This window comes from Cinclus cinclus, chromosome 11, assembly GCF_963662255.1.
Source record: "Cinclus cinclus chromosome 11, bCinCin1.1, whole genome shotgun sequence".
Lineage (NCBI taxonomy): Eukaryota > Metazoa > Chordata > Aves > Passeriformes > Cinclidae > Cinclus > Cinclus cinclus.
Window position 1 is genome coordinate 16,167,593 of NC_085056.1, and position 15,513 is coordinate 16,183,105.

At 45.7% G+C, this 15,513-nt stretch overlaps 1 protein-coding gene across 1 annotated transcript; it reads left to right on the forward strand.

Moving 5' to 3' along the window:
* The first annotated feature begins 7,796 nt into the window (after window positions 1-7,796).
* Window positions 7,797-12,260, forward strand: NUDT7 (nudix hydrolase 7). Its single transcript, XM_062500160.1, has 3 exons — window positions 7,797-8,042; window positions 9,457-9,615; window positions 11,463-12,260. The coding sequence occupies exons 1-3, from the start codon at window positions 7,797-7,799 to the stop codon at window positions 11,844-11,846; spliced, it is 789 nt and encodes a 262-aa protein (XP_062356144.1). The 3' UTR covers window positions 11,847-12,260.
* Window positions 12,261-15,513: the final 3,253 nt, after the last annotated feature.

Sequence of the window (15,513 nt, forward strand, 5' to 3'; positions counted from 1 at the left end):
TGCTGCTGAGCACAGAAACGTGAGGCTGAGAGAATCTCAGATCAGAGCGTAGTGCCTGCAGACAGATCCTCACTGTAAAGAAATGATGGTGAACTGAGAAGCCTACGCTGGGGTCTCACTTGGAACATTTACTGTTTCCTGCTGCCAGGCCTTGGGACTTGATCACAAAGGTGATTAATGCTTTTCATCTATCTCCTTGCAGCCTCTGACGCTGGATGTAGGCGAGGAACTTCATCTCTACATCCAGTTTAACCCAGCTTATAAGAAGAATTTGAACAGCTGGGTGGTAAAGAGGGTGCTCAGGATGCGCTTCATGGAGCATCCTCATGAGGAGCAGATCACTGTTCGGGGAGAAGTCTACTTCCCAAATCTCCATCTCCAGGCTGAGGCCGTGGACTTTGGCTGCATCATAAACCACACAGAACAAGAATTGCATATGGAGATGACCAACTGCGGCCCAATTCCCGCCCAGTACCACTGGTCATTCCTGACAGACCGCCAGGTGAACACCATAAGGTATGTGCATCATCCCTGTGCTGCTCCAGCATGGACCTGCTCCAGCCTGCTTTTGGAGTGGCTGTTCCTGAGCTCAAGACCCCAGCAGCCAGCCAGGGGCCGCATCCCAGTGAGGAGCTGCTCTTGCAGGCATCTCTCTCTCCCACTACAAGTCCATGATCATAGCTACGTTATTTTCCAGGTTCAGGCCTTCACCACCTCAATTCAAACAGCAGTCATCAGAGAAGAAGGGAGGCTTTCCAAGGAGACACTTCAAGACTGAATGTGTGGAGGAGCCAACCAAAACCCCAAAAACAATAGAGGACTCAGCCCAGCAGCCAGCAGATGCAGAGGTAGATTTTCCTGTGCACCTACCGCTTGCATTGCCTCCTCAGCTTGCCACAAAAAAAAGTCATGCTTGTGTCAACGTCCCTTTTTGCTGCCTTTCTGTCCTGTGCCCTGCCTGAGTGCTGGGGGCACCCAGTTCCCTCATGCAAGTTTGATGCAGGAAGTGCTGATGGAGTCCAGGTCTCATGTGTGCATGGGCTTGGACCCACACTTGACTGACGGCATGGACATTCCCACACTTGACTGATGGCATGGATATTTCCACACTTGATTTGTGCCCAGGTCCCTTTTTCAGCTGCTGCTGCTGTGGTGAGGTGGTGGAGCCTGCAGCAGAGAGATCTTGCTCAGAGCAGCCAGCTGCTCACTGCAGCCTGTGGTGCTTGTTTTCCAGGTGCTGTCATCCACTGCTGTGGAGCCTCAGAGGCCGGTGAGGAAGAGGGGATTGGGTCAGATCTCAGAGGTGAAGCACCCCAACCCTAGCATGCAGGAGGTACGTGGGAATTTGTCTCATGTCCGTCTTCCCAATGTGGAAAGCGGTTCTGTAGCCCTGCTCCCACTGGTGGCCTTCAGCGTTGGCCACAGAGGGGGCTCACCTCCCTCCAAGCCCATCGCAAAGCTGTTGAAGCAACTGGTCACTGCAGAGGCCGTGGAGGATGTTTTGTGGGGCTGTCCCAGGATGCTCCCTGTGCAGCACCTGTGGAGGGTACTGCTCCCATTTACCTCATCAGGTGGTTGACAGGAAATTGGGGTAGGAACTTTGGCTGTAGCAGCTTGAGAGAGCAGCACGTAAATCAGAGAGAGAAGGAAAAGCCTCAGAAGTCAGATGAGCCTTCCCCTAGCTCCAAGGGCTCCCACCTGCAAGTCTCCTGTTTTTCTGAAGGCAGTGAGAAGTGTTCCCAAAGACAAGTTCTGCAGCAGAGAGAATTTCTTGCTGCTGGGAGACATTGCAGTTTACTTTAATGTAGTGTATATTCATGGAAAGGTGCTTATGGGAGAAGATTTTCCCCATGGTCCCTCCACTGGTCCGTGGCATGGACACAGGATGAGATCAGGGTGATTCTGGTTGTGTTTGGAGAACAGGCCCCTCCAGCTCTGACTGTACTTTACTCCAAGGCACAGCTGCTCTTCTGCATCCATTTCCACACTCAACATCTCAATCTCTCCTCAACCAGGTTTTTGATGTCCGACCGCTGTGGGGTGAGCTGCAGCCGGGAGAGAGCCAGCTGGTCACCTTCACCTTCTTTGGCCACCCCAACATCATCGCCCGTGTCACGGCGCTGTGCCACGTGGAGGGAGGCCCCACCTACGAGGTGGTGGTGACCGGGGAAGCTTCGCCCCTAGCCACCAACTGGATGTGGAAGAGATGGACTGAGGGCTGCAGGTACCACAGGCTTCTCCTGGGCCAGCTCCTTGTCTTGGAATCATGGACAGTGGGTTCCTGCCCACCTCAGTCGCAGGCTCTATCCCCTTCTCAGCTCCGTTATTGGCTCTGGGGCTCGAACACAACCTTGGAGAAATATGTGCAGCATCCAAGCTGATTTAAAGTGGCCAACTCCACCCCTCCCCTCCTTTCCCCCCCCGGCCGAGGGACATCACAGCCTCATCCCCAAGGCATCTAACACAGCCTCCTGGGGAAGACAAGGGTCCCAGTGAAGATGCCCAGAGGCATTCCACCCAACAAACCAACCCGAACAAATCCAAAGAATCCAAACAACAACACAGAGAACCAACAACTTCCATTCTTTAGCTCAAGAACCTTTTGGCTTCATCTCACACACCTCACCTGCCCCCCCCCCTCTGTTTCTCCTGGCTGTTGGTTACTCCTCAGAGTGCAGAGGACCCGGTCCCCTGGTTCATTTATTACTGCTCTTGTCCATACATGGTTTTACCAGCTCTCTGTAGTGGAACTGGTGAACTTTGTGATTTCCAAATGGCTTTATTCATGATAGCCCTCATTCACTTTTCTTATTGGTATATGATTCCATTAAGCATTTCTTTCCTGTTCTGGAATACAGACGTTAAGCAGAAAAAAATGTTATTGAAAAAAAAAAAACAAAAAAAGACAAACCAACTAAACTTGGCCTATTTCTATACCTGTGTGATGGTAATGATGTGTTGTTTTCTGCTTCAGTAATGCCGACCTTGTGAATTCAGCTGAGGATAAAGAAACGGAATCATCCACATATTCTTCTGAAGACAAAGCTGGAGAAGTTCAGTACTGAAATTCTTTCAGGAACTGGGAAACTCTGCATGAAGAAGATTTTTTAATGCTAAGGCAGTGGGTGCTTTGAAATGTGATCACATTGAAACTCACTTACTCTGAAGGACTCAGTGAATGAACTGAAGAACCTGTTGTGTGACCAGAACCTCGAGGATTGGCATTGGCACAGCTCGTTTACCAATAAAGCAGGGAAAATAATGTCTTATGTGAAGAAGTCTGTGAATGCTGAGCTCTCTAGCCAGGCATGGTACAAATTCCATGAGATCCTGCGCAGTCTTCCTCTTCTTCCAGGTGAAGCTTTCAGGGACAGGGAACTGGATTCTGTCCACCTTTGTGAAGTACCTGGAACTTTTAGAGCCAGCATTAGCCATTACTTGAAGTCCCGCCATGTTCCTTGCCACTGGAATTGGATAGCTACTACTCTTAAGCCCATACCATGAAGCCCATGACACCCTTCTGAGGATCACGGATGATGATCTGATAGCAAATACGTTACCTTGGTGGTACTTTGGCCCAGATAACACTGGGGACTGTGGCAGACTCGTAGAGAGAAGACTCTTGGTCCAGTGTGAGAGGTATGATTATGCGGATCACTGATTATGTGGATCATTATGACTAAAGTTATTGATAATTCAGTACCTAAATATCATCAATGCAGTATAGAATATAAGCAGGTCTAAAGGGCTAGAATAGAAGCAGGTTTGGTTAGAAACCTACAGGTTTACAGTGTTTGGTATTGCAGAGCTCCCAGACACAAAGCAACAAAGCACCTATGGAGCTACTTCAGGATTTGATCTCTGGACATGACTGGATCTTAGTTGGATCTGCAGTCAGAGGCAGCAGGAAGCCTGCTGGGGCCTGCAAGGAGCTCAAGGGACACAGGAGGAGGGTGGCACAAGCCTTTCAGCACTTGCTCCTTGCCAGGTGCAAGGGAACCCTGCAAGGCTTGGCTTGATGCTGCAGCTCTTCCTCTACCTTCTGGATACTTTCCCATCAATAATGGGATTTCAGACTCCAGAAGAGCAGCCTCCGTGAGGTGCACTCCCAAAGGCCAAGGTATTCAAAAGTGAAAACCACTGCTCTAACTTGCACCACTTTTCTTCTGAGTTTAACAAGAGGAGCATCCCCAGGGGCACCCATTTTTGCAGCTCTCTGTCTCCAGACTAACTGCAGACGTGCCAGCTGTGCCACGGAGTGGGGATTTCTAGCTGTGACCACATACTTGCCAGATTGTGCTCTTTTGGTAATTGATTTCTCGACTCAAATTCATACTGCTCTATCTTGTCTTCAGTTTACAGTGTATTTAATATTAGGCATTCAGTCATTAAATGCTCAGGATTTTCCTGTGTGTCATCAGTCTCCTAGGATTCTTCAGTGCCTTGTTTTGTAGGTTCTGAAGCCCTCTGCGTTGTTCTGAATTTGGTGGTTTACAAGTTGAAATGCCAGCTCTTCTGGGTGAACCAGGAGAGTGCTTCCAGCCTGAAGCTAAACTCACTAATTAAGCTGTGGTGATCTGTTATTAACAGGCAACACTCACCCCCCTCCCTCCCCTCTCCCTTCACTTAAAACCATGTTATTTAACACTAGCTCTGAGTTGACTAAACTTCTGTGCATAAAGTGTAATGATTTGTGTAGAGCCATCAGGTCCCAACAACAAGTTGCATGCTGTTTCCTTTTTTATATTAGGAAAATTGATATGTTTCCTAATTTGTGAGCTTACTTACAAAAATCAGTATAAAAGGAAGACAGCTGTGGTTTTAGTTTTGCTGTAGGTTAAGTCTGACAGGCAGATAAACCCCACAGACTTTCTCATCTCTCCTCTGCAGTGGGGTGGGGCAGAGAGAAGGGCAACACAGAAAACTTGTGGGTTCAGAGAAAGACATATTAGTACATGAGGCAACGTTCTGTGTGCAAGCAAAGCAAAATAAGGATTATTCCCTGTTTGGAGCGTTGAAGCAGTAGAAAGATATCGAACAGTATTTTTACATGATACTACATCAAGCAAACAAATGAATAGTAGGGCTTGAGGAACAAGGATATAAATGGAGTTTTGTTAAAAGTACCTGTTTTGGTCTCTGTGTGATAACTGTCATCACCATGAGGTAAATACTTCACAATCCATTTGAATTTTCCTAAATTGTATTATTTTGTGATCAGCTGTGATTAATTTAATTTCCGTTGTACCCATCATTGAATTATCTGAGCACAACCTCCAAACAAGACAAATGGTAAAGTAGCAAAGGGCTGCAATAACTGAGCAGCCAAGAGGATAAGTCATATTGGCATAAATTTGCTTTGCCAAATCCTGTGGCAGTGCTTTCATTTCCTGTCCTCTGGTTTAAAATGCAACACATTTCCATTACTTGACCCTGGACTGGGCCAAACTGGTATATCTCCAAGCATGGAACTTGAAATTACATAACACCAAGCTCAGTGCTGCTGAGTGGCCTGCAAGGTTACAGAGCGGACGCTGATGAAGACAAAGAGCCTTCATCGGAAATAAGACCCCGAGAGGATGAGAGACCCCTAACTTTTAGTAGAGCATGCACAACACAATATAGTGACATAGATTTTAGGAATAGAAACTAGGAGGAGTTTTCCAGAAAGTTTTGTATTAATATGTATTAGCATATAGTATGGAAGTGGGATTTTTGTCCTGAACGTTTGATACGTGAGGAACAGCGGGACCCTGCCTGTGTTATAAATAAGAACATGTACGAGGGTGGAGTTAAAGTTTGTTGAAGAATTGTAAAACGTTGATTGATTGTGATGTTATGAATAAGTTGTGTAAAGAGTTAATTAATTGTTGAAGTTACGAATTGTTATTCAATTGTTGTGGGTAACTGGGGGGAGGGAGGTCATGACTGACAAGTTGTGGGTGTTGACAAGCTGTGGGTGTTGACAAGCTGTGGGTGCTGATAAGCTGTGAGTGTTGACAAGCAGAGGACGTTGACAAGCTGTGGGTGTTGACAAGCTGTGGGTGCTGACAAGTTGTGAGTGTTGACAAGCAGAGGGCGTTGACAAGCTGTAGGTGTTGACAAGCTGTGGGCGTTCACAAGTTGTGGGTGTTGACAAGCTGTGGTTGTTGACAAGGTGTGGGTGTTGACAAGCTGTGGGTGTTGACAAGCTGTGGTTGTTGACAAGGTGTGGGTGTTGACAAGGTGTGGGTGTTGACAAGCTGTGGTTGTTGACAAGTTGTGGGTGTTGACAAGCTGTGGTTGTTGACAAGGTGTGGGTGTTGACAAGCTGTGGTTGTTGACAAGGTGTGGGTGTTGACAAGCTGTGGGTGTTGACAAGCTGTGGTTGTTGACAAGGTGTGGGTGTTGACAAGGTGTGGGTGTTGACAAGCTGTGGTTGTTGACAAGTTGTGGGTGTTGACAAGCTGTGGTTGTTGACAAGGTGTGGGTGTTGACAAGCTGTGGGTGTTGACAAGCTGTGGTTGTTGACAAGGTGTGGGTGTTGACAAGGTGTGGGTGTTGACAAGCTGTGGTTGTTGACAAGCTGTGGGTGTTGACAAGGTGTGGGTGTTGACAAGCTGTGGGTGTTGACAAGCTGTGGTTGTTGACAAGGTGTGGGTGTTGACAAGGTGTGGGTGTTGACAAGCTGTGGGTGATGACAAGTTGTGGGTGTTGACAAGCTGTGGGTGTTGACAAGCTGTGGATGCTGACAAGCTGTGGGCGTTGACAAGCTGTGGGTGTTGACAAGCTGTGGGTGATGACAAGCTGTGGGTGTTGACAAGCTGTGGTTGTTGACAAGCTGTGGTTGTTGACAAGCTGTGGGTGTTGACAAGCTGTGGGTGTCGCTGGGTTGGTGCTTGTTGGACAGAGAAGGAAAGAACTTTCCAGACCAATTATGTCCTAAGGTGATGACACCGGACTGCATCATGATTGGACCATGTGCTGACCAATGGGGACGATGGATTTGGAAATGATTGGCCCAGAATGAACAGTGGTATGAACCAATCGGGAGGCGAAGAAGGAGCCAATCACCGAGGGGATTGAAAAACACACCAATCAGCACGGATCGGGCTCTATAAGAACCCCCGGCTGCTCTGTCCTGGGCTCCTCTGAGGGAACTCGGGCTCCTGGGAAGTGCCCTGTGCTGCGGGCACAGTTTCTGTAGTGGTTTGGCCTGTCGGGCTTACCGAGTGGGGTCTAAGCTTATCTTGGGCTCCTGCCTTCGGTGCTTTCATAAATAAATAGCCAAGCTGTGTCTCCAAAGAGTCTTTTCAGTTGTTTTTAACACCTGTATCCCTGGTCAATTTAGCTTATGCTTTTATACTAACCTAAATCTTACTAAATTACTGCCAAATTTTGTATATTTTTAAACATGTACATTTAATATTTGATTGTATTCATTTATATACAGTTGCTACTTTAAGAAAAATGCTGCTTATGTTTTTCGTTGTTTGGTAAATTGGACAGATAGAGTAACACTTAAAACCATGGAGATGGAATAAGGTGATCTTTCGAGTCCCTTTCGTGTGCTATGATCGTGTGACGAATGCAGCGCTTTCACGGTCCTTCTCCCACTGGGAGCTGCCGGGACCGCACGGAACCGATGGAGCCGAGCAGCGCCAGCGCCGCAGTCCGGGACAGTGAGCGAGCGGGCCCGCGGCTCCCTGCACAGCGACACGGCAGGGAGTGGGAAAGGGAATGATCGGCCCGACTGGCGGGGTCATGTCGGTGTCGGGGCGGGGCCGGGCAGGGCGCAGCCGCCGGCGGTGCCGCAGATGGCGGCGGAGCGGGAGCTGGGCCCCGGGGCCGCAGCGGGTGACCGGGGCGCGGCCGGAGGGTGCCCGTGCTCCGCTCTGCCCGCTCCTAGGCAGGGGCTCATGGAGGAAGCCCGGCGCCGCCTGAGGGAGTTCGATGTCGGGGACAAGTTCTGCCGCTTGCCGCTGCCCAGAGCCGCCGTGCTGCTGCCGCTCGTGGTGCGGCTGGGGCGGCTGCACCTGCTGCTCACCGTCCGGTCCATGCAGGTACCGGGGGGCTCCAGGGGCGCGATCCTTCCCGGGACACCATCGGTGCGCGCCCTCCCGGCACCTGCGCACCCCCGATCCCGCCCTTGTTCCCAAGGGCACGGCCAGGTGTTTCCACCTTGCTGGGATCTGGCGTTTGCCTGCCAGGAACACGCCGGGTCCCCGGAAACCCGGGACAGGAAATGACGATTTCCAGAGTCGGCAATGATTGATTACTTAAATAAGGAAATTGACAACGCAGTGCGGCTTTATTAAATGAGATTCCTTGGTCTGCAGTTAATATTTCTCTTTTCTCTCTTTAATACATAAAAGGCTACAGCCTAAGGCTCCCAGAACTATTTCTCCAGGATTTTGTTTTCTGTCCCTGCCTCACATCAGCTGCCTGTACCCAGGAATTACTTCTTTCTGTTGCTGGGTCTTGCTTAAAAAACAAATAATCGCAGTTCCGGAGCTGATACGCTGAGTGTAAATGTGGTTTTTACTGATTCTTGATGCACAAACCTACTACTGGAATGTACTTAAAGGTATCGTAGAAATAACTCCCTTTCGATGTACAGTGTAGGAGGGGATACAGTCTCGGAAGCAATAACTAAGTAACTATTCATTTGGAACGAGTCTGCTGAGTCGCGTGTGTGTCTGCGTCCCGAGAGGCAGAAACACACAGGCACACTTCGACAAAATGGCAAACTTCTATAGCCTTTTGTGGCTGGGGGTGGTTCCTGTCCCCTTTCCCACTGAATGGTTACTCAGGAACTTAGGCTCTCTCCTGACCGCCAGCTCTTCTGTCCCTTCCCTTCTCATCCTTCTTCCTCTTTTGGTCACATCTTCAACCCTGTCCCTGTTCTCAACAACACTCAGCAGATTAAACAAAACCCATCCCAACTATAGATAACAACAAATAGGAAACAGAACCAAGCGATTTCAGTCTTTTGCTCCGTAATGTGTTTGGGTTAAAGCAAAATGTTATTTCTTCTCTCGCAGGTACATTATTTAATTGTGTCTTTCGGAAGTTTTTGCTCTGAGAGTATTTTAATCTTGCTCTACAGGTTATCTGTCTGGATTAATCTGTCAGTCATTTATGCAAACAAGATGATGCAAAATGTAAACTTTGACATACAAAAGCAGAAGTTACAGTATGAATTACACAACACTGCACAGGTGCAGTGCATTTTTGATAGCAAGGGTTTATGGATTAACAGGGAGTAGGCTCAGCATTCCCTTAGGTAGCTACTCTTGCTACCTTGCATGTTTCTTTTTTTCAGAAACCTTAACCACCATTTCCAGCTTCTTTGACTGGAAAGATAAACATAAACAGATACTGCAATACCAACACTCCTCTGCGTGGATCCAGTAAGAAATATAAGCCTTGTTATATTTAACAGTAGTACATTCTGGTCCTGTGGTCCTTTTCTAGCTGAGAAGATCACCAGGGGAAGTGTGTTTTCCAGGAGGTAAAAGAGAAGCCACTGATGATGATGATATTGACACTGCTCTCCGAGAAGCTAAAGAAGAAGTGGGTCTTGAGCCAGAGAAGGTGGAAGTCATCTGTAGGCTGATGCCTGGAATTGATAAAGTGAGTCAGCATATCATTACAAAATAAGTTTGGGTGGTTTGCTTTTGTGAGGTTGGCAGTGGCCTTTTCAAACCTGCAACCTGCTTCTTCAGGTGTGCAGCCCATTTGTCCAGCAGAGCAAGGGAAAGGGTTCTTGCTCTGTGTTTGGTATTTGTGAGACCACCTTTGGGGCACCAGTTAGTGATGCTCTGGAGTACCACACAGACAGTGCTGCGCTGGCAGGAGTTTAGCAGAGAGCCACGAGCACAGTCACAGGGCTCCAGCGAGTGGCTGATGAGCAGAGAGGCTGAGAGAGGTGGGCTTGCTCAGCTTGAAAGCCACCACGGGGTTTGGCTGCTTACTTCTTCTGGGTGGTCGTAGAGAGGACAATACCAGAACTCTTCTTGAGGCAATGGACACAGCAGCAACATGGACATTTTGATGAGATACAAGAAAAAAATACTCTTCACCATGACGTCAGCCCAAAACTGGAGCAGGTGTTCCTGACAGGCTGTATAATCTCCATCCCTGGAGATGTGCAGAGCTCACTCACCCAGGCAGGGTCCCAGCAGGCTGCTCTAGCCTCACAGAGGTCTGCTTCAGTGTCTGCTTACTCCAGGGCTCTGCAGATGGAGAGGGACCACCAGAGGGGATGTGCACTGGGATTGTGTAGAGACCTTTAGCAGGGAGACTGCTAGAGGTGTCTTTGGAGTGTAGGTCACCATTTGTAAACTAACAGATTCTTAATTTCAATGGCAGTGTTCAGTATTACATAGGATCGGTTTTCCCATAGAACAGAGGAATTGCTGTTTCTGAGAATTTTTTGTTCACCAGGTTTATTTCTATGCCTGCTGTTTTCCTATCTGTTAGCAATATCCTCTCCCCATTTAAAAAGGGAAGAACTACTTTGGGAATTGTATTGCAAAAAGCTTTATTTAACTTCTTAAATTATAATTTATGTACTGGTAACCTTAAAGCCACATAGTTCATAGGCAGTGTGTAAAAAGATCAAATTTTCCCTGTTTACCAGCCAGTTACCTCAGTCAATAGGAGAGATGATGTGGGCTTTGGACCACGAATATTTTACATGTCAGAAGATACTTTTTCTCCTCAATGCATATGTTCCAGGTGCTGCTGACTTGGACAGTCTTTCCAGACTTGAATGCCACAAACACTGTTTTGCTCTTCCTCCTTTCTACAGAACAGTTGTCTTTGTTAGTGTGAATAAATAGAACTAGCAAGGTATCCTAAAGGATTTTGGTGTTCCATTGATGCAAACTATGATTTCAGTAGATTTTGCCTTCCAGTGGAAGAAGGGATTACATTTAGCGTTAAAATGTCCATAATTAAGATGTTTCAAAAAGCATTACATTTTATGCTGAAATACATTGCAAAAATATTTTTATATCGATAGAAAAATACTTCCATATTCTTGAAAATTTCTCTATCCCAGGAAAACAGTACAGAAATACGATGAAGGATATGGAAAATCTGGATTAAAATCAGAATTTTAAAAAGTAAATAAAGAAGACCCATGAGAAAGCATGCATACCTTTTTACTTCTGTTGCAGACTGGCAAGCCTTTTTAACTTCTGTGATTATACAGGATGAACAGAGAATTTGTAAAATCATTTTTGACAAATACAAAAATATGATTTCAAATTCTACAAGTTAAATGGCTTGCCATTAGGGTGATTAAATTGCATTGCAGTTAAAAATAGCTGTTAGGCTTCTTGTACTCATTTTGTAGCAATGAAATCTGTTTTTAGATAATGTGCACTTTTACTTGGTACAAACATAAATGCTTGAGAGTTTTGTTGGTTTTTTAAATTTTATTTATTTATTGGGTTTTTCTTCTCTCTTTTTAGATGAATAACTTGGTGACACCAGTTGTAGGATTTGTAGAGGATACATTTCAGGTCACTCCTAATCCAGATGAAGTGAGCGAGGTTTTTGTTGTGCCTCTGGAGTACTTTGTCAAGCCCTTAAATTACAAGGCCTTCTCTTATGAAACCCCCTCAGGTTATTTAACTCGGATACACTGCTTTACATATGATGACCAGGAACATAAAAGGTCATTCAAGATATGGGGACTGACTGCACACTTTGCTGTATTTCTTGCTCTTGTAATTTTTGGAGAGAGACCTACCTTTGAAGTGGATTATGATCTTGACAACTTAATGTCATCCTCTGAGAATTACTTCTTTAATTTGTATGCATCTATATATGAAAGAAAGAAGAGTAATCTCTGACAACTTAATCTGGCAATTAATTTATTTTGAAAGAGGAAAAACAAGGTTTGTTTATTTCCTTTGTACCTAATTTTTGAAAACTACACTTGAATTTCTTCTGAATTGGGAACTTCAAGTTGACAGTGCCTAACTAGATTAATGTATTTTTAAATCTCTTCTAAGATTTGCGAGAAGCACACCATATTTTTTTGTGAAACAGAGTTCTAAAAGATCTGTATCAGTTCCTTCTGAGTTTCAGTGGCTTGGCTCTGTGTAATCAGAGATACTTTCTGTGGTTTGCCGTGTCTATAATGAGATACGATGACTATTTGATGTAATTTGATGTAATATGAAAACTTCAGGGGACCTGTCTGTCTCTTACACGGGCCATACATGGACAACGTGCTCCATACAGCCCTGTGCAGTATCTTTAAGCACTTATAGAACACACAATAAAAATACAAAAGGTTTCAGGTGTTGTCACAATCTTGTTTTGTTTTGCTTGGGCTTGTGGAGGGAAGAGGGTGGGTTAATATGTGCAATAAATCTTGGTCAATGTAACCTTTCTTGCAAGGTGGTTCTGTAGGCTGTGGAAAATTTTTAAGATACAGGCAACAAGACTGAAGTTTGTCCCTCTCCATATTGTTATCAAACCTCACTGAGCTGCTGGCAGGAGTCTTGTCCAGGAAAGAGAAGCAAAGGTGAGGATTCACGAGGACAGAAATGCTTATGTGTAGTTGACCAGGCACCCTGGCAGTGTCAGACACGTGGTGTTCCTCGTGCTCGAAATCCTTGTTCCCTCACTGATGCTCAACTAGTAGCTCATTCCCAGTGGTCAGGACTTTACTGCAAATGGTGATGTTTTTAAAAGCTTGAGTGATTTAGTCTGGATTCCAGCTGTCACCAGGCCTGAACAGCTGATCCAAATCCCAAGGTGAGCTGGAAGCATTTGGTGTCTTTTGGAATCTTGTGCCTGAGTGCAAGGTTCCAGTAAGATGAAGAAAACCCTCAGCAGTTCCTGTGGGTGTTTTGCACTTGTGCTGCCCCTGCTCCAGTCACTAACTGATGCAAGTGTGATAAGTAAAAGCTGATGGCAGTTCCTGTGCACATGCAGTAACTGCCATCAAACATCTCATATTAACAAATGTGTCATTAGCTCCTTCCGCTAATGTTACGTTGGTAATATCCTCCATTCATTATGTTTGATATCAGTTGCCTTTTTAAGTTAAAAGAAACAAAAACAACTTGATTTTTTGGGTCCAAGGATGAAATCCTTGGAGAAGTAGAAGCCACATGGATGAAGAGCAGGGGAGTTTTTTCATTATTAAGCACTCGTGAAATTATTGAAACAAATTTTTGAAAACTTGACTTTAATCTCTTCATCATATTAGGTGCAAACTCAATGCTTTCTCTCACTGCTAATGTATGCAGGAAAAGCGAGTAATTAAAATAAAACATTTTTAATTAAAATGGAGCAAAGCAATTAGATCTTTGATTGGTAAACAAGAAAGGAACCAAGAGACATTAACTTATGGTCCTCCTCTGCTCCCAGCTTTTTCCTTTCTCGACCTGATCTGCACAGAAATGGTACATACTGCAGAGATTGGTCATGAGATCTCATCTTTTTATTGGTTTTAGTCCATTTGCATACAGAAGTCAGCTGTCCAATTAATAGCCTCAAATCATGGAAGTTTCATCCTCCTTGCTTGCTTGCTTGCCCACCCTCCTTTTTCCATGTTGTTTATGCTTATAGGGCCTGAAGTTTGAAGAAATTGTCCTTGAGTCCCCAGCTGGAATAGGACTGTTTTGTCTTCACTACCCTGTGAAAAGATCCTAGTAACCCTTAATATAAAAACTAAAAGCTTAATATAACACCAAAGCAGAACAGAAAAACTTACCAGAGGGACCTGCCATGCCCAATGCGTGACAGACCTGAGCAGCAGCTGCCTGATTGTGCCCTGGGACTGTGCTGGTGCTGCTCATCTCCAAGAGGCACCAGCTTGGTCCCACTTCCCTTTCAAGACAGCTTTTGTCCAAGCTGCCTTGGTGCTGGCTGGGGGCAGGCAAGTCTCTGGAGCTCTGGAAGGTTCCTGGCTTGTCTGCCTGGCCAGATCAGGCAAACTTTGCTAACAGTGGCTGGGCAGGTGAAGATGCTGGATTTACTTCCTTGGAGATGAGGTCCTGGCTAAGAGAGCAGGAGGTGTCACCAGCACTGAGCAGCCAGACAGGAGGACCCCACACCCCCTCTCAACAGGAGCAGGGTGGGATCCTTTCTCAGATGCAAACCTTGGGAAAGACCTTTGCTAACCAGGCACTGTCTTCTCTTTCCTCAGTCAAACACTCAGCTGCAGATAGAGATGGTGACAAAGCTGATAAAGAAGCCTGCTCTGGAGCTGCAGGAAAAGCTTCCATCCCATCCCCCAAACAGCAGGTTCCCTGGCAAAAAGTTGTGCCAGAGTCTTGTCAAGTGAGTAGGGACTCCCATTGCCATCTCCAGGTGCCCCGTGGGGAACACCCAGCAATGTCCCCTTGTCCTGAGAGTTCCTTGTGTCTGCAGAGCTGGGAATAGCCTGGACTTGAGACAGGATGTGGTCCTGGTGGCTGTGACACTCTCCATGTGAGCAGTGGAGTGTCCTCTCTAACGCTAGCCATGGATTTATGCACAGAATCACGAACGAGACGGGACTGCTGTGGAACGTGTCTCGAGCTGTTTCTTTTCCAGCATCAGTCTCATTACATGGTTGGGACAATGGGAAGATGCCAGCAGCTCAAGTCCTCAGCAGCAGCTGCAGAACTCAGTGTTACAACTCACTCCAAAAGTTTTTGACCAATGACACAATGCAAAAGCATGTTGACAGTAGTTTTATGCAACTGCTGTAAGTACACGTACCTTCGGTTAAACAATGCTTGTTTATTTTGAGTACAATACCTGCTTGTAAGCCTTAAAATACAATACACTGAGCTCCATTATTAAGCTTAGACCTTCCTAATATCTTGCTAGATATACTTCTCTGCAGCTTAGGGAGTTATTCTAGGCAAGCGTTGATACACAGACCATTGCTTTATTTGTCCTTGCCTTCTACATCTCATAGAACTTTTCTGCTGACAAATCTTACAGGTACTGCTTAGCTCTAATTCGACTTCTGCTGTTTCTGAGGCCTGCTTTTTGCAGCTTTCCCAAAACCCTCTCAATTTTAAGTATTCCCACAATTCCCTCTCTTGGTACAACTGAAAAGAAACTTGTAACCTTGTCATTTATTAACTCCCTTGCGTTTCATAGCTTTACTATAGTATATCTTCTAATTACTTGCTTAAAGCATCTTGTTTTTCCTTTCATTAAGTGTTGCCAGGTTACAACACAGAAATTTTAATGCTGTGAAAATCCAATCTGTTCAAAGGATGTAAGTCATATCTGATAGCAGTTACGATTCATTGTTTGAAAAAAATCTCGCCTCTTCCAAAGTCTTAATTCAAAACCTTACTCCACATCTGTACCTTCATCCACTATCTCTGTAAAGTTTTGAGAACTCTCTGTAAATCCATTTCCTACCTCTCTTTTGTATGATAAAAACGTCTTTGATAGTTTTGTCCATCATTTGTCATGCACAGCAAAATCTGCAGGGCATGGCTATCAATATTACTGCTAAAAAGACCAACAACCAAAAACCTATGTTACAAAGTTTTCTTA

Bases quoted from the DNA above. Each gene is read 5' to 3' on its own strand.
- NUDT7 (XM_062500160.1), top strand. From the start codon at position 7,797: ATGGCGGCGGAGCGGGAGCTGGGCCCCGGGGCCGCAGCGGGTGACCGG. The intron at 8,043-9,456 runs GTACCGGGGGGC...GTCCTTTTCTAG, and splicing joins TCACCGTCCGGTCCATGCAG to CTGAGAAGATCACCAGGGGA. The intron at 9,616-11,462 runs GTGAGTCAGCAT...CTCTCTTTTTAG, and splicing joins TGATGCCTGGAATTGATAAA to ATGAATAACTTGGTGACACC.